At 48.1% G+C, this 25,229-nt stretch overlaps 11 protein-coding genes and 1 non-coding gene across 12 annotated transcripts; 7 read left to right on the top strand and 5 right to left on the bottom strand.

Annotated features, from left to right (window-relative positions):
• Positions 1-1,130: 1,130 nt before the first annotated feature.
• On the top strand, positions 1,131-2,609 carry Aud_009647 (uncharacterized protein; the record flags this gene model as incomplete). Its single annotated transcript, XM_043294496.1, has 1 exon — positions 1,131-2,609. The coding sequence occupies one exon, from the start codon at positions 1,131-1,133 to the stop codon at positions 2,607-2,609; it is 1,479 nt and encodes a 492-aa protein (XP_043150431.1).
• A 1,020-nt stretch (positions 2,610-3,629) lies between these two features.
• Positions 3,630-4,220, top strand: Aud_009646 (cupin domain-containing protein; the record flags this gene model as incomplete). The annotated part of the gene is made up of 1 exon (XM_043294495.1): positions 3,630-4,220. The coding sequence occupies one exon, from the start codon at positions 3,630-3,632 to the stop codon at positions 4,218-4,220; it is 591 nt and encodes a 196-aa protein (XP_043150430.1).
• Positions 4,221-4,559: 339 nt separating this feature from the next.
• Positions 4,560-6,751, bottom strand: Aud_009645 (uncharacterized protein; the record flags this gene model as incomplete). Its single annotated transcript, XM_043294494.1, has 5 exons — positions 4,560-5,540; positions 5,609-5,829; positions 5,890-6,343; positions 6,441-6,627; positions 6,708-6,751. The coding sequence occupies 5 exons, from the start codon at positions 6,749-6,751 to the stop codon at positions 4,560-4,562; spliced, it is 1,887 nt and encodes a 628-aa protein (XP_043150429.1).
• A 954-nt stretch (positions 6,752-7,705) lies between these two features.
• Positions 7,706-8,581, top strand: Aud_009644 (sulfotransferase domain-containing protein; the record flags this gene model as incomplete). The annotated part of the gene is made up of 1 exon (XM_043294493.1): positions 7,706-8,581. The coding sequence occupies one exon, from the start codon at positions 7,706-7,708 to the stop codon at positions 8,579-8,581; it is 876 nt and encodes a 291-aa protein (XP_043150428.1).
• Positions 8,582-9,565: 984 nt separating this feature from the next.
• On the bottom strand, positions 9,566-10,582 carry Aud_009643 (uncharacterized protein; the record flags this gene model as incomplete). The annotated part of the gene is made up of 1 exon (XM_043294492.1): positions 9,566-10,582. One exon carries the CDS (start codon positions 10,580-10,582, stop codon positions 9,566-9,568), a length of 1,017 nt encoding a protein of 338 aa, XP_043150427.1.
• Positions 10,583-11,824: 1,242 nt separating this feature from the next.
• Aud_009642 (uncharacterized protein) lies at positions 11,825-12,550 on the bottom strand (the record flags this gene model as incomplete). Its single annotated transcript, XM_043294491.1, has 4 exons — positions 11,825-12,135; positions 12,197-12,361; positions 12,417-12,432; positions 12,479-12,550. 4 exons carry the CDS (start codon positions 12,548-12,550, stop codon positions 11,825-11,827), a joined length of 564 nt encoding a protein of 187 aa, XP_043150426.1.
• Positions 12,551-13,769: 1,219 nt separating this feature from the next.
• Positions 13,770-15,096, top strand: Aud_009641 (putative RNA exonuclease; the record flags this gene model as incomplete). The annotated part of the gene is made up of 2 exons (XM_043294490.1): positions 13,770-14,172; positions 14,228-15,096. 2 exons carry the CDS (start codon positions 13,770-13,772, stop codon positions 15,094-15,096), a joined length of 1,272 nt encoding a protein of 423 aa, XP_043150425.1.
• A 1,468-nt stretch (positions 15,097-16,564) lies between these two features.
• Aud_009640 (putative lipoxygenase) lies at positions 16,565-18,926 on the top strand (the record flags this gene model as incomplete). Its single annotated transcript, XM_043294489.1, has 3 exons — positions 16,565-16,854; positions 16,912-17,831; positions 17,893-18,926. The coding sequence occupies 3 exons, from the start codon at positions 16,565-16,567 to the stop codon at positions 18,924-18,926; spliced, it is 2,244 nt and encodes a 747-aa protein (XP_043150424.1).
• Positions 18,927-19,960: 1,034 nt separating this feature from the next.
• On the top strand, positions 19,961-20,686 carry Aud_009639 (GNAT family N-acetyltransferase; the record flags this gene model as incomplete). Its single annotated transcript, XM_043294488.1, has 1 exon — positions 19,961-20,686. The coding sequence occupies one exon, from the start codon at positions 19,961-19,963 to the stop codon at positions 20,684-20,686; it is 726 nt and encodes a 241-aa protein (XP_043150423.1).
• A 243-nt stretch (positions 20,687-20,929) lies between these two features.
• Positions 20,930-21,001, bottom strand: Aud_009638. Its single transcript has one exon. It is a non-coding gene; the product is annotated as a tRNA-Gly (tRNA).
• A 719-nt stretch (positions 21,002-21,720) lies between these two features.
• Positions 21,721-22,528, top strand: Aud_009637 (putative short chain dehydrogenase/reductase; the record flags this gene model as incomplete). Its single annotated transcript, XM_043294487.1, has 2 exons — positions 21,721-21,757; positions 21,807-22,528. 2 exons carry the CDS (start codon positions 21,721-21,723, stop codon positions 22,526-22,528), a joined length of 759 nt encoding a protein of 252 aa, XP_043150422.1.
• A 357-nt stretch (positions 22,529-22,885) lies between these two features.
• Positions 22,886-23,762, bottom strand: Aud_009636 (alpha/beta fold hydrolase; the record flags this gene model as incomplete). Its single annotated transcript, XM_043294486.1, has 2 exons — positions 22,886-23,461; positions 23,508-23,762. 2 exons carry the CDS (start codon positions 23,760-23,762, stop codon positions 22,886-22,888), a joined length of 831 nt encoding a protein of 276 aa, XP_043150421.1.
• Positions 23,763-25,229: the final 1,467 nt, after the last annotated feature.

Below are 25,229 nucleotides of genomic sequence, written 5' to 3'. Positions count from 1 at the left end.
GGACACCGAGCCCTAATTTAACGCAAACGGTATATACCTGTCAGAACTTCAATCCGTGGACGGTCTGTGCGGAGGATCCCTTCATCGGTCAGGGATTAAATGACGCACAGTTTGAAATGGAGGATTCCTTTGTCTTGGACTCGACCGAGAGCGATAGCGTAGATTCAGCACCACAGACGGATACTCTGCTTGCGTTTGCAATAGGAAGCGGGTGGTCGAGCACGTTTCTCCAGTCAGAATACGAGGGTTCTGTATAGCATAGCCATGTATTTACTGAGCGTTGTAATACCCTATGACAATTCACGGCTGTACATTTCTTCCAGCCCGGCTATTGTACTCTGTGACAACGTCTCCTTCAATAATACGAGAGGCGGATCCTCCTCTGCTAGTACTGTCTACTTAACTCCAGAGCAGCGTCGGTGACCGGTTAGATCCTCGTAGAATGCGCGGCAGCTCCGTACGTTAGCTGTGGTGCCGCCTTCAGGGGAGCTGCAATCAGAATTCTAACCACTGGAATGAGTAGAAACTTGACATTGTGAGCGAAATACAACGAGCATGTCTGCCATATTCTGTCTCTGACATAGGTTGAGCTAGCCTGATAAATTCCCGATGGCGACTCAAATCTTGGAAATTGGGGCATCCCCACCCAGTGCAGATCCCGAGATTACAGTACGTGTACGTACTTGTGGAACTGCTCCCCTCATGCCGTGCATCTGTTGGGCTGGTTTGATTGGTGAATTTGGTGGTGGCTGACTGATCCACTCAATGAAGGGTAAGGACTATGGCGTGGAGCTGCTCATTTCTTTGTTCAGACAATAGATTCTGATAGATCAAGGCTCTTCGAAGGACAGCGATCTATGGATATATTATCATAAAGGTCGAACACTATACTTTACTGTCGTTTTTAGAGCTTTTCTCTCCCCCAAAGAGCGGGCTGCGGAACATTCCGACTTGAGCTTACATCTAGTACTTTTCTGTATTAGCGTCAGATGCTGCTACTAATCTTCAAAATTCCGCCCAGCAAATCCTGCAGGTTGCTCCAAAGTATTCATATCATGTCATAACATGTCAATATACCTGGCTCCATTTCCAAAAATAATCTTGTCATTAAGTCGGAGCCTTCTGGACATATGCGATTCCTGCACGGCCTAATCGGCCCACGTTCCATCCGTCTCGTGGCTTTGGTATGCGGCGTAGTGCTTCTCTGCACAATATACCTCTTTGCCAATCCGAGCGTATCCGACGACTTCTGGCTGTTCTACCGGCCCCTCGCGGATGAGAATCCCGACATAAACCTGGTCAAGTCCCTATTCCGATACACAACCAGGCATCCAATCCATCCACCATACCAACAAGCATACGGCAATGTAGGCAGACGCAGTGGTCTCTTGCGACAGTGGCTGAACCTAGCCCGGAAGTCAGATGACTCTGCCGCAAAGGACCTCCTAAACGACATGGCCGAGAAGCTTGCGGCGTCTACCTTTCCGTTCCTGAAAGAGCGATTGAATCAGCATCCGAGTTCGCAGCTGCAGCGTCCGCTGGCCGACCTTCAGGCGTCTTTCGAGCCTGATTCAACAGGGATTGTGATCCCAACCAGTGATAAGAGTGTCCGGTCTGCGGCGCGACTCTTGCTTAATCTGCGCTCGGTGTTGGGCTCTACGCTTCCGGTCCAGATTGCGTACGCAGGAGACCACGACCTGGCAGCTGAGAATAGGGAATTGCTATCGCGGATAGATTTTCCGGGCCCGCCTATTGAGTTCCTCGATATCAACACCGTCTTTAATCCATACGTCACGCAATTTGAGCAGGGGGGCTGGGAAATCAAGCCGTTCGCGGCGCTTGCGTCGCGTTTTGAACGGGTGCTTATCGCCGACCCGGACGTGGGATTCTTCCAGCTACCGGACACCTTTCTCCAGGACGAGGCGATCACGCACGCTGGCGCGTGGATGTCGAAGGATAGACTGTTCTGGTATCATGCGTACCGGGATCCCGCGGATTGGGACCGGTACATTGGACCAGATGTAGACAGATACACTCTGCCTGCGAAGGTTGTGGACCAGGCTCTATTTATCGTAGACGCTGGTCTGGCGTTTTTCGATAAAGGCCGGCTCGATATCCTACTAGGGCTTCTGTGCGTGTGCTGGCAGCACTCGTATGATGTTCGGAAAGAGCTCACGCATCCTTTGAGGTATGGCAGTAGGGCAGTCTGGTGGCGAGGACTCGAGATGGCTGGTGCTCGGTATGTAGAGCCGGACCATTATGGTGGGGTTATCGGGGAGGGTGCACACGACCGAGACGGAGTCAAAGTCTGCGGGTCTGCCCTTGTCCATGTTGATCCCAAAGGTCGGCTGTTGTGGTGGAAGGGTGATCTGTCGTCGGACCAAGGGAAAGGACCTCACAAATGGATGATCGAAGGCACGAGCCCGGGTCCGTTTAGTGCCAGGTGGGAAGAGATCAGAGGTACATATGATGACATAAAAGAGGCGATATCTCGGGGGGTATATTGTATGATTGCGGATGAAGCGGGAAGTCTCTCTGATGAGGAGCTCGATATAGTTGGGAGGTTGGTTGAACTAGTTGAAGGAACCGACGAGACAAATTCAGTTTAAACTAATGCAAATTGTATGTTGAAATAAAACCAGGATCTCCCTACAGCTGCGTAAGAATATAAGATATGTGACAAGAGGCTATCTTTGTCTATTTCCTCTTTGAAGGCCTATTTGGTCTGAAACTTACTCTAACTCAGGACAATGGATATTGACGTTGAGTCGTATCATAGATTGTTGGATGCAGACACGATAATAGCAGACGCCGCTGAGCCGCAACCGTGCAAACGACGCAGCCGACGAGGCTGGTTCCCTGGCGCATCTACGTGCCAAAGGTCGGGGCAAGCCGACCCCGGAAAAGAACAACGTATATACGTCGCTTCGGTAACTGACGGAGTCATCTTGATCTGTAATGCTAAGCGCGTTAGGCTGCATGTTAGGGGGTACTCTATTGTCTGATTCAGAGATCGCGCATACCTCGACAATTTAGTACCTGTCAATGCCACACAGCCCGTTATGCTTGAGTGTATCTGCTGGCAAACAAGTACAATGCCAGATTTCAGGACATTCCCAACCCCCAACGACCTCAACCGTTCTATGCCGAGGTGACCAGGACAACTGCATCATGCAACCTAATTCTCCGGTCGGATATCTCTCTAGTCCCTGTGTAACATGGCTATATGATCCACTGTCAAACGAGCAGCGGACTAGTTGCTTCGACATATGTGGTACAACCATGCAACACCGCTATATGTTTGTACAACCATTATTTAGCCATACCTCTTCTGCGCTGTACTCAACAATAACAATTGATTAATGCAGGTATGGAAGCTTTTGCAAGGCTTGAAATTAGGCAAGTGTTTGCAACACTCTGGGACAAATGGTTGCTTACAAATTGACGATTATAAATGGTGAGATTACCAAGCTTATCGCACGCCTCTCTAGTGCTGATCAACTATATAAAACGACTAGTGGTCATTGATTCAGCTGAATATAAAAGGCTGCTTTTCACTCTCTCTCCATCCTTCAAAGACGCAGTCCTACCGTCATCCAATTTCTATTTCCCAAAGCTCAGAACCCACAATGGCAGATTCAAAGGATATCCCGCCCCAGCCCACAGACATGACCGCCCCCATTCGTCGCATCATCACCGCGCACGACTCCAAAGGCAAAGCCTACTTCGCTTCAGATGAGCTCCTCCAACCCTACGATCCAATCACCGCTCCACGATTTGAAGCCCCAGGCCCCGACTCAGGCTTCGGCGTGATCCAAATCCACCGATCCCGCGGCTTCCCCGTCGACAACATGCGCCCGATCAAGGAACCCCACCGGACTCTTGTCCCTCTGGCCGATACCAAGGGTCCCTCGTGCCGGATCATTGATCTGCCTCCTGCGGAAGTGGGGTGGATGCATCGTACGCTGTCCTTGGATTATGTGGTTGTGCTTTCTGGGACGGTGGGGTTCCGGACGGATGGCGGGGAGGAGAAAGTGTTGAAGGAGCACGATGTGATTGTTGTCCGTGGGGTGAATCATGAGTGGATTAATCGGGGTAATACGGTGGCGAGGTTATTTGTTGTTGTGGTGCCCAGTAAAGAGATTGTCACTGAGGATGGGGTGAAGTTGCAGAAGACGCCGGCCGGGGAGATCTATGATCCCCCGGAGGAGGAGGATTGAGCGTGCCATTACCAGTCAAGGATTGTGTGGGTTATTGGGAGAAACATAGATTGACTTAGATCGTTCCACAACCTATCACCAATTGCGAGAATCCACGTGCATAATCTACAGGAGGATATACGTAGAAACACAAAGTATTTTATAGTATGTCCTATTGCAGTAGCACATAATGGCAGTCATGTCCGGATTTTAAGCTCTGCAGCAGCTTTTGCCTGCTCCCCACCTCCAGTAAGCCTACAGGAACATCCTGTAAGCTCGAACATATTGGATACAGGCTTTGGAGCAGTTTGTCTAGAGCCTTTCGATGTCTGATAGCAGATAGCTCTTAGATCGGCCACACTACCGTGTAAAAGAAGCAACAAATCTAGAGAGACTGCCAACGTCTTCAAAATCTCCAATAAATGATATGTGCTGGTCCGGTCTCAGGAGAATCATGCATCCTTCTGGTGCAATACCATAGGATGAATATGCATTGCCTCCGCCGGAGTGATACGACTTCTCATCCGCATAAACACGGCCATAGTCCACCCCATGCCTATCATTGACCGGCCTGAAGATTTCTGGCAAATCAAATAGCTCAATATCCAGTCTACTGGCGGAATGAATCAGGTAGATGGCGATAGTCCCAACAACATATCCCTCATGGCGTCTTTCATTTAGTCTGTGTATGTATGAGCCCTCACTGGAGAGTGCTGTCGCCAGTGCATCGATTCGTTTTCTTTGAGTCTCTTGTAAGATATCGCCGCCAAAGACAATCAGGTTCCACTCCCCCGTGCTTTTCAGCAGACCTTGAACTTGCCACGGCTGCGCATCACTCTGGCTGACCACGATTTCGCTGGGCATCCTAGCACCGATCTTGATATTCCTTGCCAGATGCGGCTTGCTGACATATGGCAGCGCCAATCCAACCCTGTCAAGACAGCACTGTGGCTCAGTTGTGCTAATCAATGCGTTGGGTGCATAAGTGACTGCCATCCCTGATGCCGATGAGTTTTCCTCCTTAAGAGCGCTTTTATGGTCATTGTCAAACGAGCCGTACGGTCTCGTCCCTGGCTTCACTCCACACATACATCGGCAGATGCGTTTATCAAAAGTGATCAGTCTTTCCGCCACCATGAGCCTCTCTTCTCCGTATGTTTGTAGCATCCTCGGGCGTAGGTCGCTAAGCACTACGGAGGCAAGCTTCCATCCGAGATTGTAGGCATCTTGGATGCTGACATTCATACCTTGGCCTGCCTTAGGGGAATGTGCATGCACGGCATCGCCAGTGAGGAAGACGCGGTTGGCGTGGGAAAACTGAGGGCAGATCCATTGGCCAACCTGGACTTGGATCAGATCATAACACCACATTTGGGTCCGTCGCGTGGCAAATGGTGGTTGTGACTTACATTGTATACAGTAGACCATTCGACATGTGAATAACCAAAGGAATAGGGCCGCATGATGATCCGAATAGTGTCAATAAGCAATTCGTAATCCTCACGGTCTTTGTACTCTGCGGCAGTGGTGTGGGATACTTGGACATACACCCGCACCATCCTTCTCTCTCGCGGAATGATCATAAGGTTCCCAAACTTGGTTTTGACCACGTTTCGTTTGCGGATGTCAGCTAGAACCCCATGTGAGCCAGCCGGTCTGACACGATTTCAAAGGTACCGGAAAGACGAACGGAAGTTTGTTATTGGTACAATATCAAGAGCTCCCCACTGCTCATTGAGAGAATTGCCTTGGGGGCGAAGTCCAAGTTGTGCCCTCACCCAGCTGTGAGCTCCATCGCACCCGACTACGTATCTGGCTGCTACCTCCTCACAATGGCACTCTGAACATGAGGCATTTTTCTCCGGGGTTGTGGGCCTGTGAACACTGCGTGATTCTACGGGAGCGTCCCCCACGCGCATTCGAATGGGATATGCACTAGGATCATCAAGGAGGGCATGGTCAATTTCGAGAGAAGTGGGAACTGTTCCTCGTCGGATCTCGACATTCTTATGCTTCTCGATCAATTTCTGTAGATGCTCCTCAACTCTGCCCTGGCTCAGCGTGCATTCTTGAAACCTAGAATGTCCTGGCTCTGTGTTTGCAGAGATCTTTTGTCGCTGAAGGAGGCCGTCTTTACTGTCATCCTGCAGAACGTATCAAAATCTGATGTCTCGCTGGAGAGAGGGAGAGAGATAGAGTGGAGAGACAAAGCCAAGATGCAAACAAGCTCTACCGGCATACCCAAAGACAAATTTCAATAGTGCGATTGGCTTCACTCCATATCTGCTGGCCTATCCCAAAGCTGTCCAGGATCTCCAGGGTGCGACTTTCAAGACCATCTGCACGGCCGATGTGTGTTCCAGATATTCTTTTCTCAATTAACAGCGCCCTGACGCCTGTCAGTGCCATCCATGTGGCCAGTGTTAGGCTAAAATCATGTCAATATCTGTATCAAGTCGCCATATATCATATCATACCATAATCGTATGAGAAAACCAGAATGCTTACCCCGATGGGCCCCCTCCAACAATCAGCACGTCTACTAGATGCATTATGCTCTGTCCAAAAGAAAGGCCTGTACGGTCAAATGGACTATCTTAATCGTTTAGGGGCTGCTTTTTCACAAGTCGATTATATATATGATATAAGCATATGTGGTAGGAAAACAGTACAAGTACTCATTCACTTATCCTCTAAATGAATCCCATCATTGAAGGTCATTAAGCGTTACTCGTCTCTAAAACTTCTTCCCAAGACTAGAGGGAGCTGAGGCAAGGAGTCCCCTGTACCTGGCCCAACTTGCTCCGAATGTGCCTCTAGCAGTAACTCCGATGAGGGGCTAATGCATTGAAATTGTCCGAGACTCGCAGATTCAGAGGAACACCTCATCTACACCGCTACTTCCCACCTCATTTTTGGGCCAGTCAGCCACCATGTAGTATCGAATGCTTTCAATCTCGTAAATGACAGTCAGTCAGCCGTATAGGCTGAAGAACTCAGCAAAAGGTAAACCAATTTGAATATTTACAGCACAACATATTCTGGTGGACTTTGTAAATTCGTGGCCAGAGGCACTAGGCACCTTTCAAGGCTCATGTCGGAGGTCCTTTACCGGAAAAAGGAATATACTCAAGATGATGCAGTCCACTTCTCACACCATGATAGAATGAAAGTGCTCGAAGGAAGGTCTTTAGCATATCTCACGCCTGTGTCCGTGTCAAATGGCATGCAGTCTCTAATCGAATCAAGGATAGTGTAGCTAAGCGGGTAGTAGAGTGGGGTCAACTATCACTGGTATTGTTGGTCTTCGTAAAATCGATGGATCATATGCATTAGATGCAATGCACATTTCAGGAGAATTTGTTGAAATTGGCAGATACTGTGTGACCGCAATTCTACAATCATCTATACAAAACACACACGAGCGTCTACCCACCTCAAGCTCCTCAATCCTTCTCAGCGGCCATCAAAGTGGTTGGACTCTTATCATCCTGTTTCCTTCTGAGATGGCACCCGCCCTTCAGCTTGATCACCCGGAAGATGACGAACTATCTGGCTACAGATACCGGCTTCTTGAAGGCTGGGTCATGCCGCCGGAAATAACAGACGAGTCGTTCGCCTCCTCTCGAAACCTTCCTACACGGCCAACGGACATTTGTTTTGTCTCCTACCCGAAATCCGGGACGACCTGGCTGGCTTATATCCTGGTGTTGCTGACCCAGAAGAAAAAGGACTCCCTTGAAACTTCGTACGTCTGGCCTGAAAGTGACCGGACTTTCCAGGGAACTGCGGAGGATTTGGCCCAGTTAGATGACCCTCGCATCTTCAAATCACACATGCCATATCATATGGCCCTTGGGACTCCAGCGCGAAGCCCCTGCCGATATATCTACATCGCTCGGAACCCAAAGGATGTGTGCACTTCTTATTACTACTTTGAACGAAATCAGAGCTGGTCCGGGTTTTTTGACGGCGGTTGGGACAGATGGTTTGAGATGTTCGTCAGGGGGAAGGTGCAGCGAGGGGACTGGTTTGACCATGTGTTGAGCTGGTGGGAGAAACGACACCAAGAGAATGTCCTGTTCGTGAAATACGAAGATCTGCAGAAGAACTTTGATTCAGAACTGAAGAGGATTGCTGATTACCTCCACATTGAGGTCGACGACGCGGTGGTAAAAGAGATCAGGGATACCGTGAGCTTTTCCAACATGAAAACCAACGGATTCAGCAGTTTGGCCAATCGGGATGGCCACACTTGCTTTTTTCGCAAGGGCAAAGTTGGCTCTTGGAGGGAGCAATTTACTGCCAAGCAGACGGAGGTCTTTGATTCAATGTACCGGGACCGCATGGCTGATACGGGTCTATCGTTCGACTTTGACTAGCTTCCAGTTGTCGCTGTAGTTTTCTGTCACTCAGGAATACTGCAGAGTGCTTAAAAGTATTGCAACAACACATGTTTCCCCCGCAAAACTCATATCTAATAGAGGATGTCTAATACATTCATCGTATGATAGAAAGCTTCTTTATATGGATATATATTTATGTATAAAGGGTTAGAAAGCCTTAATCCTATTATATAACTCTTTTATATAAATCTACCCCATGGGATACTAAGCATCGAGAGAAGTCGTACAGCATTTCCATACAGATATACACATGGCTAAAATCCATACTCTCCGCTTACAGTGAGTTTACCTCAGTTCGTGTCCAGTACCCAGTAGGAGTTTTAAGCCAATCTACCCATCAGGTTCATGATGCCGGTTAAGATCATAAATATACAGTAATTAGACTGGATTCGGCTTGTTCTGAACGGTAGTCTTCATTAGAGTTGCCGGGAACTGCTATGAGAGGGGCTTATAATTCTGGCTTGGTACTATACACCGCTCTTCCAGATGCTGGTAACATCTTTCCCACGGCGATACCCTTGGAGAGTACATGGAGATCATCCTATCACATACCTAGAGGGGAACAGCATACAGATGCAGGTTCTGGAAGACATATCACACTGGGATGGGATTTCACCCCAAGACCTACCACTATTATAACTATGCGCCCTCGGAAGGCTGAATGTCTGGAATTAGACGACCAGATGACTTGGCCGCCATTTCTTCAACTCTTTATCACTCACTATCTGCGCGCTCCCCACACCACCAGATTAAGAACTTCTTTCGTAATGTAGGTCAAACATCTCTAGGTTTTACATTGGCAGTACATTTTCAAGAGAGCTCTTATCCTCCTCGATTCCATGTTACTTAATTTGTGTATTTGAATTTCTGTCGACACTTTGCAGAGGGATGTAAGGACTGTAGTAGGGGAACATTTAAACTCTCATAACAGCCAAAGCGAGATAAAATGGGCGAGATCTTTTAACAAAATCGTTTGGATCTGAGATAGTGATAATCAGGCATCGCGTTCATAACACAATCCAGAAGCATATGGGCAACACTCTCTCCGAATTCCGCCTTCCACTTCATATACTCATATCCAATATCCAAATTTCTCGCCATTTTGTCCTTTAGGACACCTCTTGATGAGTCCAACGTGTCTCGCCACACTGTCAAAAAGTAGTCGGCGCCTTCGTAACTTCTTGGACTCCACGAGCACTGCACACTCGACTCATCCAGCTCCAGTTCTCTAGCAAGATGACGAACAATTTCTGGGTCGTTGATGTAATCATCGGCATCCAGCAGGACGGGTACCATATTTGTATCATCTTGATTGGTAGACCATTCCAAATACCAATCATACAGGGATCTGGTGAAGGAGAACGACATCTGAGTCTTCCTGTGCTTTTCCAGCGCCTCACGGCGGAGCGGCGTCATATCTTTATCTTTAGAAGCGTGAGCTCGGAGAGAAGTTCGATAATAGGAGGCGAACGAAAGAGCTGGATGTCGTATCACAAATATAGGCCGCCAGGTTACCAAGTACTGCGAAGGTAAGACTGTGGGGTTTTGCGGCATTTCTTCTTGGGCAAACTCATGGCGAGGTGACAGTGAGACTTCGAATTCCTTGGAGGCTTTGTCATTAAGATGATTATGCACGTCCGGCCTCCACATTAGATTGCAGTGATCTTTTGCAAATATGACCTTGCCATCATTTTCTCCAACAGCAACGTATTGGTCAAGCTTGTTGAAACACCGCTGGAAACCCTTCTTAACTTCGGCTATTTCATCCTCAGTCCACTCGTCAACAGGCTTGCTTGCCAGTGGGATAAGTGTGTTCAAGTGGTTTCTGTCGACAAATGGACAAGATTTAGGCTCATCCCAATAGACATTGGATTGATTTTCTAGTCCCAGCAGTCGGACCAAGAGATTCGACGCCGTGCGCGGTTGGGCGAGTAGGAATATCCGGCGACTTGGTCCTGGTGGTGATGTGACAGTCATTGTGATTCTTTAAGCTTGCACAGGATTAAACGTAAGATTGGAAGGTTAGTAGCCTAGGTAAATTTGGCTGGGATGAGGCAATTTAAGAGGCAGGATTTATGATTTATTTTGCTGTACACCGATATTTTGCAGTCAATGCAAGGGGGCACGACATACTTGGCTCGTTAGATCGTCACAGATCCCGTACAAAATACAGCTGCGCAGGATTCGCGGGAGGAGGAAGATTTGAGCAATGCTATTATACATACCTAGCTGTGGGCATTACACACGCAATTCAGTAGTACTACAATCTATTTAATACCGTTGCCCCAACAATTAATTCCAATGGGTAGTAAAAGGAAAGGCACACGTCTCTGAGAAAGAGTACAGAGTTTGAGAGAACACAAATCACGTCAAGTAGTTTCCGCTTAATCAAGGAAGCCAGGAATGCCCGAGATCATCCAAAATAAACTATCTTTCTGTTACACATACCCCCATCATGGTATGCATATCTTAGTACCATTGTATGATTTGTATCCCTTGCATACCCCATTTGACAGAGCTTTCTAAGATGTAATGGCGACCTCCCTAGCTATATGAGCCCTTTTACACAATCAAATCCGCCCAGAACCTCATCTTTTTAATGGCACTTGTATAGGATAGCATTGCTAGCCGTTCTTGAAGCTTCATCAGCCATAAGGTAATCACATCGCTGCTTTATTGAATACAATGGGTCCCTTTAACCTTTCTACTAACTGACCCTTCCACCTAATTTCGGGGACACCCAACGTAAGGAGCCATCTCAACATTAGATATTTCAAGATTTCACTCACTGTCCGCACCAGCTGAAGAATAATTAAGGACAAGCGATGAACAGAGCTAGAATACTGCGAGCCAACATAAAAACAGCTCGGACCAGCCAGGGCATCTGCAGCTCCCTTGCCTCATTCGAGACCGTGTTCTCAGACCGGAACTTCTGCCTTTCAATGATGTTCAACTCGATTATGAGCGTCGTGCTCATCGCTTGCTGCGTGCACCACGACAGTCAACGCGCCAGAATATATCTTTAAGCAAGGTTTGACAAGTTGCCAGAACCGTGTGCCCTCGCGCTTCTCTATTTTTCGGCTCCCACTGGTCAGTAAAGCGCGCCTCGGCAAGCCAAACCCGGAGGTCGGTCACATCACCACCAAAGATCGAGTACATGAGCGCGTGGTTTCCGGAGTCTGGGTATGCAAGCACGCACTGGTGAGAAACGTCAGCGCTCTAGCTGGAAAGGAGGAGGAGACTACCGAAGAACTGGTGCAGGAAGTTCCACGTCCTTGAGTATTGGCCATTGGTACGTCTGCACTCCGCGCCGCGGAGGCCAGAGAAGTAGACTACGTCATCGAGCGAGAGGGATTTGCCATTCGATGCGTGGGAGAGGAAATTGTCTACTAGGTCGGGGTGCGGGACGCCCTGGTCGGGACAGAACGCGATGTCGGGACCTGTGCATTTCGCGCGCCAGCACACCAACGGCCAGCCCGGGAAGTCCGGATGAGGAACGTACGTGTAAATGAGGCATCGTGCTAGATGACCTGTGAGATCAGGGGTCAGTGCGCATTCAGATCTACGTAGTTGTATTCTGGGATGACTGACATTCAAAGCACTGAGGTCCTGCATGTCGATCCAACCCGCCCTTGGCCAAGCTGATGGGCCGAAGCAGTGAGCTGGTTGGCGAGCATGGCGCAAGGTTATAGGCATGTTGGATGACAAGCGACAGTTGCTTGTAGCTGATGTGTTTACCACTGCGGGGCAGGATGTCTGCGCCGTGTTCAGATCAGCAGCGGACAAGGGCATCGCAGCTTGGCAAGAGTACCATGGTTGGCAAGAGCCTTGGGCACGTCAGAAGTAACATTGTGAAATGATAACAAAACATACGCTGGACAGGGCGAATGGGGCTCGGTGGCTTGGATAGGCGCCTGAAATTGCGGCCAGACGCCACCGTGGCATGGATGGTCGAAATGCACGACACCTCCAACGTGACGACCAGGGAGGAACAAGTTTGCGATATGTACACGATCGCGTCGAAGTTAGGCTTCAGGGACAGGCATAAACCGAGGGCCAATACACACGCAATAGTAGAGGTCACGGATAGTGAGCCAAACGGCAAACAAGAGGACAGAAGTAAGGGCAATTGATAAGCCGTCTAAAAATGCTGACAGCTGTGGTAAATAATTTAACCATGGTGGGGTGACGGCAATAGTTAGGAACGTGGGACAAGCAACGAATATCATTTGAAGTGCAAGAGCGAGCCTGCATCTAGCTGGGCTTTCTCTCCCGGTGGATATATGAAGGCATTTAAATTTGAGTCTTTTGGTGGCCAGCTGAACCACACAGATCCTCCGGCACTGGCTTCTTTGTCAAGGGCATTCATTCAGTGAGGCTGCATAACAGATTACTGGTATAAGTGTCTAGATCACCACAAATCACCACCTATCTAACCCACCTTCAAATCCATGCGGGTTAATCTAGATCCACCGTGGGTGGGACAACGTACGGATTTGCGAATGGGGCCAGCTAGTCCCACCTCTACGAACCCCTCGGTCCAACAAGACATTGATCGAGCTCCTATTTCGCATCTCTTTCACAGTGTTTTCTGTCGCAAAATATCAGTACTTTCATAATCAGCATTTTCGTTCAATGACAGAAAAGTTGAACCAATTTGGCCAACCATTTGCTTTAAGACAATCTTACAGACACTGTGGTGTCTCCCCCTGAATTCAGCTGCGGGGTCAGCAAGGCATCCGTGCCCCTCGAGTCGCTCTGCTTCATTTGCCAATTCGCGCAGTGCAAGGCACTGGTGGTCAGAATTCAGATGCGAGCTGGTCTGGCTTCTTGAATCATCGGGAAGAATTGTAAATAAATTGCCCGTGCAAGTCATAAGTGTCATATTTAACCCGTTTCTGACTCACTGTCCCATCACGGCCGGAAGCTAATCCAGAAGGAGAGCCCGAGTCGTCGAACTTTTTTGCAATTAAATATCGAAGCAGGGTATTGAGGTTATATACAGTGTTGACAAACGATCGCGAATATCGCTTATAGGGCATCCACAAGTATATCCAGTTGACTCTACCAGCTGAGCGCGCATACACAACTTTGTGCCTTCACGGCTCAAATTTTGATCGAGATTCTCTGGGCTTATTCTTCTGTCGATCATTTAAATCGCAAGATGGATCAACCGGTACAACACGTTGAGCTCGTCTTCCGTCCAAAGGAAAGTTTCACTGCACCTGTAAGCAGTATTCGGAAACCAGGGGATCAGGTAGTCATGACTACTGAGGCGAAGGAGCATCATGCGACCCAGCAGAAAAGCCGTGCACCGAGACGCAGCCGGAGATATGCCAGGCCAGCGACCGAGTCCCTGCAAAGCTCAGCAAAGAAGGAAGGCCCTAAGCAAAAAGAGCTCGTGATACATGAGTGGTCTGATATCCCTGGACCATTGCACGAGGCTGTAATTGCCTCTCTGAAAGAAGTATGCCATGATCTAGATACCCTCGCCAGGTCCGGATACAAAGTCCGCGAGATGACCCAAGAGGACGTGGAGGGCTATGCAAAGTGTATGAATTGCCGAGGTGCGTACTGTATCCGCTACTAATAGCATAAACGAATATACTAAAAGGGATGCAGAACGCAAGCGAGTTCTAGACATCAAATTGAAAACAGCCTGTTTCTACCACCCGATGAAGCGCAATCAACAGCAGAAGCAATACAAGTATCCATGTTGTGGAAAGAGGCAGGCATGCGCCTCACTGCCGGGGCATGTTTACGCACCTGTTCAAGATTTTCTCCTGGAGAACTGGAAAAATTATCGATTAACGCCGAGGCCAGAACCAGGACTTTGTTCACCTCGGCGGGTGGTCGCACTTGACTGTGAAATGGTCGAGGTCGAAGGAGGAAGTGCGGAAGTAGCGCAGATCTGTGCCGTCGATATCTTGACCAGTGAAGTTATTGTCGAGAAATACGTGGTCCCGTCCAGGACGGTGACGGACTGGCGTACTCCTTGGAGCGGAATGTCACAGAAACTCCTCGAGGACATGAAAGAGGCCGGAAAGACTGTCAATGGATGGGAAGAGGCTCGCAAAGCGCTATGGGCGCACATCGGTCCAAACACCATTCTTGTGGGCCAGTCGCTGCAACACGACCTCGACATTATGCGGATGGTTCATTTGAGTGTCGTTGACACGGTTATCCTCTCTCGGGAGGCAGTAGCGAAAGATTGCAAGCAGAGCTGGGGCCTGAAGCGTCTGTGCAAGCAGATGCTCGATCGAGATATTCAGCAATCGCGGAGAGGACACGATTGCTTGGAGGATACAATGGCGACTAGGGAGGTGGTTCTCTGGTGTGTTCGGCACCCCAACAAGTTCCAGGAATGGGCAGTGTCCCAGAGAGAATGGATGAAGAAGGCCAACGGGCATTGTAAATCGAAGCAGAAAGGGTCGGATAAGGTTCAGGTCAAGCAGCCTCGAGAGAGTGTCCCCCAAGTACTGGCCGAATAGAGGACTTTCTTTGTTTATATGCTGCAGTCTGGTCCTTGGTGCTTTTTGGATATATCACCTGGATCTTGGAAAATGCTAGATACCCATAAGACTTATATATATTACTCTTATCAGATCATCCCGGACAGGATTCCGTCAGATGCTGATGGAATACCCCATATAAGATAAGGACATCTCATTCCTTTAGAAGGGTTAAACTGGGCAACCTAGATGATACAGGTATCCAGGGTGCCCCTGGTATGCTGCTAGATAGGACTCCGGTAAACCCTTCGAATTCTCGCTGTGGGCGTCGATATCACAACTGCTTAGACGTTAGGCAACGACCGCAAGCGGCAGCAGCAGCTGGGAGCTTGACTGTTGATCAAGACCATTGCCGCTCTTGGCCGTCAGTGATATCTCTATCATGACTGTACTCTCGCTCATCCTTGATAGGTAGAATGATCTAATTCCTTCTATGCCATGTATGTGAGGTCATTAGTTTGCTGGTATAGCTGGACAACTATTCACATGCCATGTGTCGCGGCGAATCTCACGGTCAGATTTCCATTATTGCAGCGTAAATTAAGGGTACCATATCAATTGAATGAAGCCTACAACAGTTGCAATCGAGCCTTCGCGTAGCCCATAGTAGTGGCTAGATCCAGGGTTCAGTATTAATGACTCTTCTCGCAAGTAAAAGTTTAACAACTTTTTTCTTCCCTATTATCAGACGGCAGATCCTTCCCGGTAGCAACAAATTCATTGGACTTTAAATCAAGGCGTCGATGGAGGAGTTGTGGATTATAGAGCTATGGTTGATTTATAAAATTGCTTTCTTTTATTATGCAGAGCTACATCAAAGTCGATCATGAATAGAATGAAGCTATGCGATAATGTATTCCTCCCAGAGCCAAGCTTACGGAAGATCAGACCTTGCAAATAATACTTGCGTCTTATACGTCACCTATACCTGCAACCCCCGTTCTTCACCACTCCGATGGAACATTGCAATGCCTCTGCCTCTGATTGGCCGCTGTAACCATAGCTTAACACTTGTAAGGTGGAAGCTTCCGGGTAACCCGCTCCCACCCACTGCGGCTAGCCCCTCATGGCCACCCATCCCTTGATTGAGTGTTACGGTTACGGGTCCAGACTCCCGATCTTTTTTGGGGGTTCTTTGCAGGTTCTAGCATCCATTAATAAAATCACGGAGGGTGTGTGCATTTGATCCTCCCTCAACCCTGAACTGGTTGATGTAAGATACGGCTGCAACGTAGTCTGTTACATGAATGCTGATGTTGGTTCTCGACCGATGTCATGACATCATGAGGCAGCAGTCACAGTAATGAAGCCTACGCTCTTCTTCTTTAGAGCTTTGAAATACTTAAATCCTTTCAATCCCATGCACAACATCATCTAATGCAACCATAATTACATCTGAGAGTCTAGCGGCTATCTAGCCGCTCAATACGACTCCCTTCCCGCAGTTATGGCTCAAAACACTACTCCACTGACTCCTGGAGTCGTGCTTGGCTATCCTGATGTTCAGGGGAAATGGCCCAGCAATCCTGAAGATCTAGCTGTCGGCGACATTGACACCGGCGTATTGATCAATGAATTGTCCGAACTTAAACTTTTGCCGGGGAAGCTTAAAGTCTTCGAGCCAAACCCCGAGAATTTACAATGGAAAGCCTATGAAAAAGGCCCTCCGATTGAGGAAGGAACATATCGGGGGACTCAACTCGCGCTTACTAAGATTTACAATCTCATAGAACAGCGGTACTGTATCGGACCTTTCCCTTTCCTCCGAGATGGCTAACATCTCGACAGTTTCAGTTCCTTCATGGATGTAGCCAATTTCGAGCCTTTGGTTCCATCACCCCTGACTAAGGACGAGAAACTCAAGTTCTTTGCATTCACAGATGGCTCAGACGGTTACCCACCCCATCTTAACCTTGCCGGCAATGTGCCAGCGGCAGAAAAAGACAAAAGCAACCAGAGATCAACACTTCAACCATCCGATATTTTTGACAGGATGCGCCTTTTGCAGTTAAGCTCTCTCTTACCTAGCGTTGTGCCATGTAGATTCATAAGAGACCTTGCCAGGTTAACTGCAAATGGTTGGTTTGGCCCTATGGGCAGACCAGACGCAGGAGAAAAGCTCGAAGATGTGGAAGATTATAACAGGAGGGCACGCAGAAGATGGTTGGGTAAAGATATATTTAATCTTCCCAATGTGGGCGATTTGGCGGATTGGTACAGCGATGCCCGATTTGCCCAACAGCAATTTACCGGGGCGAATCCTACAACAATTGAACGGGCTTCAGATCGTTGGTTACAGCACTTTATCACAGCCGCAGAAGCACCTGAGGATGCACCGGTTAAGGAGACCATCGCCGATCTCCGTAACAGCTGCCGAGAGTCTCTGTACATGCAGGATTACAGCTACTTTCGCGAGGCTGCTGGGCTGGACCCGACTGCTGTCATCAAATGTGAGTTTGACGAACCAGGTCAAAAGGGCAAAAGCAGAAAAAGCTACCGGTATGGTTGTGCATCGGTGTGTCTTTTTTATCTCAATGATAAAGGCCAGCTTTACCCTCTGGCTATTGTCCTCGACTGGCGGGGCAGTGCTGAGACATCTGTGACCATCTACAACCGGGAACTGATCAAGCGGAAGGATCTCCGGTCAGGAAGCGAAAAGCTGGACCAAAAACAGAAGATAACCGACGAGGCTCATGACTGGCCTTGGAGATATGGTGAATCCTCCCGGCAATCACTCGCCGTATATTTTGCGCTGACTTGTAGGTTCTGATATAGCCAAGACCTGCGTGCAGTGTAGCGACTGGCTTCGGCATGAAGTCACTGTGCACCTTACGAACACTCATTTGATTGAAGAGGCCATTATTGTCGCCTCTCACCGACAACTCGACCCAGACCACCCTGTGATGATGTTGCTCTATCCGCATTGGCAAAAGACCCTGGCACTCAATGCGGCTGCCCGAAACACTCTGGTTCCCCATGTTATTGTCGAGTTAATCGGGCTTCAGCCAAATGAAGGCTATGCGTTTATCCGGCACGCGTACAAGAACTTTAACTTCAAGGAACGCTACGTACCGACAGATCTCAGCCTGCGCGGGTTCCCTCCAAAGGAACTCGACGGTCCGAAGTTTCACAACTACGCCTATGCCAGATGTATCCACAGCATGTGGCATAAGATCAGGGCCTACGTGAAAGACATGCTTGCTCTCGCCTACCCAGGAACTGATGCTGACCAGAAAATCCTGAATGACGAATGCATTCAGCACTGGTCTAACGAGATGCAGAGTCCCGAGGGTGCCGATTTGCCATCCTTCCCGACCATTCGCACGTTCGAGGAGCTGGTTGACTGTGTGACCATGTGTATTCACATCGCATCCCCCCAGCATACGGCTGTCAATTATCTACAAAATTACTACCAATCATTTGTGGTCAGCAAACCTCCCTGCCTGTACGCTGAGCCTCCAGCCTCTTTACAGGCCCTACTTGGCTACACTGAGAAACAGCTTGTCGAGGCGCTGCCTATGAATCACCCTCGGGAATGGCTTCTTTCGTCGCATATACCCTACCTACTCAGCTTCAAGCCGGGTAATAAAGAAAGCCTGATTGTCTACGCTGCGTCAAAGTTTCGTGTGTATCAGAAGAAAACGTCAGAGAAGGACCAGGCCATCGCAGTAGCGACCGGAAAGTTCTATACAGCACTCGCGGACAGCCAAGAAGAATTCAAACGTTACGGACAAGCGACGGATGATTGGGAAACCATCCAATACGAGGTGTTGAGCCCAGAGTGGAATGCAGTGTCAATTTTGATTTAACCATGTCAGTATAACTGGTATGGCTATGACCCAGTTGCAATAGTGCTAATGCAGCCATCATTTTTCTATACCCTAGTACATCATCCAATGCACCTTTATTTGTTTTACTGGCTCTCTGATTGGCCTACTGTGTGTACCCCTGAAGTAAATTATATAACTTTCACAATTTTCTGGCCCTAATATTCCAAGACAGGTGAGTCAAGGAAGTCAGCTTCTCTACCTATGACTTGATAGACTACATATAGCTTATTACTTGTATAGAGAATACTACATATAGAATTAAAGCTATATGTTATAATTATGGAACTAACAACCTCAACTAACAGAGGCTGTGGTTAGCCTATTAAGAGTAAGTACTGAAATCTCTCAGAGTTTAGTTTTATGTTATTAGTATAAAAAGCATATATAGAGTAATACTTAGCAATCATATAACTTATTATAACAAGAATATGAAAGTATAGCTAGACTACAATATAATTGTATCTAAAGCATAAATACAAGTATAGGCTAGTAGGTAAACTGGAGGGTATCTGAGCCGTTGAGTGGCGCGGTTGTGTTTTAGGATGCTTCATCAGGAACACGGTGATCGCCAAATTCGCTCCTTAATCAATAGACAGTATCTTCTACGGCGTCGTGCTGAAATACCATACAGCGTACGGTTAACTAAATTCTGTGCTTTCTGCATGAGTTGTCAACTAAGGGTCATCCAATTCAGTGTATTGGACACCTGAGCGAGTCGTTAGATCCGTGTATATCCAGTTCCGTCCGATCTGCGCCCTTCAGAAACATCCCGCAAAATGGTTTATTATTGCTTATCCATGGTATAAATGGAAAGAAGTGAGCACCTATAATGCCCTCCTCACAGAGCGCTGCCACGTGCGAGGGACCGCGGTCCTCCTCGGACCCTAATTTGTGCACTGCAATATCATCGTCGACTAATTGGGATTAGTTTGGTGTTTTTGCATGACTCATAAATTGCCAAAATTGACAGCCCAGAAACCTCATCAGAACACATATTCCTTTCCACAACAATCATGTCTGATCGTCCCGTGGGTCCCGTTGTCACATTGCCTCCAGCCAAGCGACCCTCAGAGGATACCCTCACCGGCCGCACGGTTGCTCTGACCAAACTAAAGGCAGACCACGCCGCTCAGCTATACCCTCTAGTCGGTGGTGACGATGAAAGAATAGCTGCCCTCTGGGACTACATGCCCGACGGTCCATTCAGCGACTTGATGACTTTCCAAGAAGCCATCACGGAAAAAGCGAGGTCTTCCGACCCGTTCTATTTCGCAGTCATAGACCTCCGCCGGGAAGGCCAGAACCCCACAGCGGGGCATGCTGTGGGCTATCTCTCGTTAATGAACATCGTCCCTCAGAACCTCAGCATTGAGATTGGGAATGTGCTGTTTTCTCCGACACTGCAACGGACGAGAGTCGCTACCGAGGCGTTCTACCTTGTTCTCAAGTACGCAATTGAAGTTTTGGGGTTCCGCCGAATCGAGTGGAAGTGTAATGCGCTGAATGCGCCTTCCAGACGTGCTGCGCTGAGATTGGGATTCACCTTTGAAGGGATCTTCCGGCAGCATATGGTGATCAAGGGGAGGAATAGAGATACGGCGTGGTTCTCGATGCTGCGTGATGAATGGGATGGTGGTATCAAGGAGGCTATGGAGGCGTGGCTGCAGGAGAGCAATTTTGACGAAAGTGGTAGGCAGAAGAAGAGCCTTGAAGAGCTGCGGATGGGAAGGAGTGTATAACTCAAACTTAGGGGTGGTTTTCTGCGCATTGATCTTCTATGCACTCTTCTTACGGAGGAGACCTCAATCCAAACAATAGACTGGAAAAAGTGGTCTCTTTGGATAACACAAAGACTGGTTGCACAATTGTATTTGCGCATCCTCATTTCCATAATATTTAAGAAGCTTAGAAAACCATTTGTATCAATTCAGAATCATGCTGCAAAAAAAAAATAGGAGAAAGCGACAAAAAGAAAAAGATAATGCGTTAGCTGGGAGTCGAACCCAGATCTATTGCTTGGAAGGCAATAATGCTAACCGCTACACCACTAACGCCGGGTTGTGAAATGTGGCAAACTTTATGTTACATGACTGAAATTGGTAAAACCACTTTGAGGGTTTTTTACTGCGAATCTCAACTGTCAAATGCTACCTGATACAGGCTCAAATACCTGCTAATGCTGACATTGTTTAAATCGGACAGGAAAACATTGCAAATTTTGCCTACACGTGTTGATTCTTGTCACCTTCAGCCTAGCATGGCCATGGCATTCAGCATTTTATCATTGGATATCTACAGCCGTTAGTATATATAGATGTCTACTTGCTGCGCAAGAACAAGTTACCACCTCTTGAAAAGAGCTCAACGGGTGAAGCAAGAAAATATCTCATCTGTAAGAGGAGGCATATAGTCAACGACTTGTATATTTCCGGCTGCATTCTACGCGATAAGCATTAAGGATCATTCAACGGCGCACCAGCATCAGACGATCATTCAACCAGGGGTATTTTCGAAGCTACATAACTCTCGATTCTCTCGCCTCCTGAGGCTAGCGTGTTATTGATGTGATGACTAATTTCCACTCAGTGCAATCTAGACTTCGGTCTCAACGTGTCTACGGAGTAGGGATTTAAGCGGAGTTTAGGCGTATTTACGGATTTGCATGTGTCTCCACTCCGAGTATCACGACCAGGTATAGAGAGGTATATAACAATGCATTCAAGGCATGAACTGTAGGGCATTTCTTCATCATTGGTCATATAGCTAATCAACAATGCCCGACTCACCAGCAACTGTCGTGCTCATCACAGGTAAAAACGATCGACGTAACTGCCTTCGAGCCTGGACTAACCATTGCAGGCGCAAACTCCGGCATCGGATTTGCAACAGCCAAAATCATCGTCTCAGCCTCGACAGATTACCACGTCATCATTGGCAGCCGCTCTGTGCAAAATGGCCAGAGTGCAGTCCAAACAATTCAGTCCTCGGAGACCACAAAAGGCTCTCTTTCTAGCATCCAGCTAGACGTCACCGATCCTACCTCAATTGAATCCGCCGCAAAGCATATCGAATCGCAGTTCGGCCGTCTAGACGTCCTGATCAACAATGCGGGCGTCTTCTCACAGGCCCAATCAACCAAAACGGCAATGGAGGAGACGTTCGCTGTAAACTGTACCGGGCCTGCACTGGTCGCCGAGGCCTTCAACCCACTGCTGATGAAGTCGGCTCGTCCGTACTCGATTTTCATCTCGAGTATCCTGGGTTCGTTGTCCGAGGCGACTGACCCCGCGTCTCCGGTCCACTATTATGACGGCGTGACCTATCGGATGAGCAAGGCTGCGCTGGATATGTTGGTCGTACAGCAGCATAAGCTGTTTGGTCCCAAGGGGATTAGGGTATTCGCTGTGTGTCCGGGATTGGTGAGGTCGAATCTGAGAGGGAAGGGAGAGGAAGATGTCTCCGCTGGAGGAAGGGCAGGTGATCCGATGGTCCCAGCAGAGATGATTCTGGGTGTAATTGAGGGGAAGCGAGATGCTGATGTTGGGAAGTTTTTGCGTGGTGAGAGGGTGCTGAATTGGTGAACGCTACAGGCAAATGGTACAATTGCGTGGTAGCGCTTAGTTGAAGTTGGCTTTGGTTGCAGGAGCGGAGGATATCTTGAATATCAAGGACGATCTCGATCAGAGTCTGTATACCCAAAGCTGGAGAAGTTTGTCACGGTTATAGACTGGTTATTGCACGTTGGATACAGTCTACCAAATACGAAATGCTTTCCTTGAACGTCCAGAAGATATGGAAGTGGCCAAGCTTGCTGGTTGACGTACTTTGAGGTTCTGCTAAACTTGGGGAATGAAAATAAATATTACAACTGCAATGACGAGTCCTTTTTGAACATTGAGTGTTAAAAAACCACATTAAGAACATATCAACCCATCAGATCATCCAAGAATTCTCTGTGCAAAAGCCTGAATCCACTCAGCTACGTCCTTAGCCTCCCTCAAGTGAATCAATAGATGACCCTCGCCCTTGATAACCTCCAAGCGCACATCCGCGTTAACCAGCCGTTCCTTGATCTCTACGGCATCCTGTAGCGGATATGTCTTATCATCCTCGCCTTGAATCAGAAGAACCGGACCACGAATTTCCCCCAGCCGATCAAGCAGTGAATCCCTCTCCATCATCGAGTCCAGGGTAGGCAGCACATTCTCAGTGCCGGAATGGCGCTGAATCCAGTCCTGCTTGATCTGTGTCGCACGAGGGCCGTCCAGATCAGGGTTCCCACCCCAGCTGAGGATAGCGGCGTTCATGATCTGTTCGCTGGGAGCAGGTGTCGCAACCCAGATATCGCTAAGCTGGTAGAATGCGCTACGCTGAGCGTCTGTCACGGCTGATGCATTAGAGGCGAGGAGAACAAGACCCGAAAATCTGGCCTGATCGAGCAGAGCCAGGCGGAGGGCGATCATCGAGCCCATGGAGATGGCGGCGATCATGACGTTAGAGAGTTCAAGCTCTTTCTGTGGAGTATTAGCTTTGCCCATGGCTGTATTGGATTAATCTTACCAAGAGAGCGAGGACATCCTCGGCTTGATTCCAGAGAGTATATTCCTTGCGGGCGGCGGTGGTCTTTCCGTGGCCGTTCAAGTCGATGCGGAGGAGGTTGACGTTTGGCAGCTGTGGTGCGAGAAGCTGGACAGTCTCTTCCCACATGGTCAAGGACATCCACGAAGCATGGATGAAAAGAATGGTAGGATTTCCCTTTTGCAGGGGTGCCTGTGTTTGCCAATAAAGGCCGTTGCTGGCGAATTCGGAAGACATGATGGTTTTCTAGATACCTGGGTAATGATTTCTTGTTCTCTAGTCTGTAGTTAAAATCATAGAAGATGGCGAATGTGTGCATTTATATTGTGGACAATTGATGGAATGAGCATCGTTATGCTTCCGGTTAAGGTTGGAGGATAACGTTATGCGGGATAGTTATGGGATGACCCCGCGAATACGACCTATCCCGAAAAATTGTGGTATACCCTCGTATTCATAACAGAGTCTTGCGTTTCGAGCAAATTTAATATGCGAAGAAATCGCCTAGAGAGGGGTCTAGCCCAGCCACATTTCGGAGCCGTTTTGCTGTGATTGAAACTGGCCTCAAGGCTTCGAATGTACGGAGTAGGTTCTGCCTCAGTACATGCTTTCGCAGCTCCTCTAATAATCTTTCCCTACAAGGACTATATTTAAGAATGATGATGGCTACTAGGACCGCCACCATACGTTGAGCCTATTTCACAATCTTGGACAATTTCACAGAGAATCACATCAGTATGCAGTTGTACCTGATGAGGGAGCATGCAATGGAGCCAGGTAATCCCAAAAAGCTTAAGTGCGGCGTGGTGCACATCCATGTGTTCCATGCTGAGATGTTATGGACAGAGGCATCGTCAACAACCTGTAAAACGTGATGTATCTAATCGTCCGGAGGAAAAGCGTCGGTTGCGATCACTAGAAAATCTTCAAATACGTGATCTCCAGTGCGACGACGACTACGCAACTTCTCCATGGCTTTCTCTCTCCCCGAATCTGTTCGCTTTCGAAGCTCAAGAGATTCCTGTACAGTCATGGGTCAGCCTTGTGTCTGCTGATGGAGCGTATCCTAGACCGTTCGTTACCAGGTCCTCTGGCTTATAGACTAGGTAGTAATTCCTACAGATGGATGATGGTCCGATGTCTGATAAGAGACTCTAAGCAACTTTTGACACGTTCTGCTCGCAGTACGATCAGCCTCATTTTCCACTAAACATCGAGGAGTGGCGAGAAATCGATTATCTACTGTTTATCCTTCAGCATTTCCTCAAATACACAAATGTCGTTTGTACGACTAAGGACTTAAATATTCGCTGTCTTTAGTTTCTACAACAGGCTCTTCGAACATCTTGAAAAATTCAATGCGTCAACTCCGACGAAAGAAGGTGCATTGGAAGCAGTTGATGCTTGATGCTTTCCTCACTCAAGCCTGCGCAAGAGAAGCTATCAAAGTACTATGCTATGAAAGATAGTATCGAAGGCGACCTCTACGCAATTGGTACAATCCTAGCGCCAGCAAACACGCTCCAGTTCTTCTCAACTAAGGACTGAGAGTCTGATGATCCAGAAAAAGACTATAAAAGGATCTATCGTGAGAGTCTTGAGTCTTTCTTTACTTTGTACAAGGAGAAATATCCGGAAGAAAGACTACAATCAAACGCTAAGTTATCAATGACGACAATGACAGACGCTGATCTACTATTTGAA

Source organism: Aspergillus udagawae, assembly GCF_001078395.1.
Source record: "Aspergillus udagawae IFM 46973 DNA, scaffold_8, whole genome shotgun sequence".
NCBI classification, from domain to species: Eukaryota; Fungi; Ascomycota; class Eurotiomycetes; order Eurotiales; family Aspergillaceae; genus Aspergillus; species Aspergillus udagawae.
Note: the sequence above shows the minus strand (reverse complement) of the source record. Positions and strands in the feature narration are given on the sequence as shown.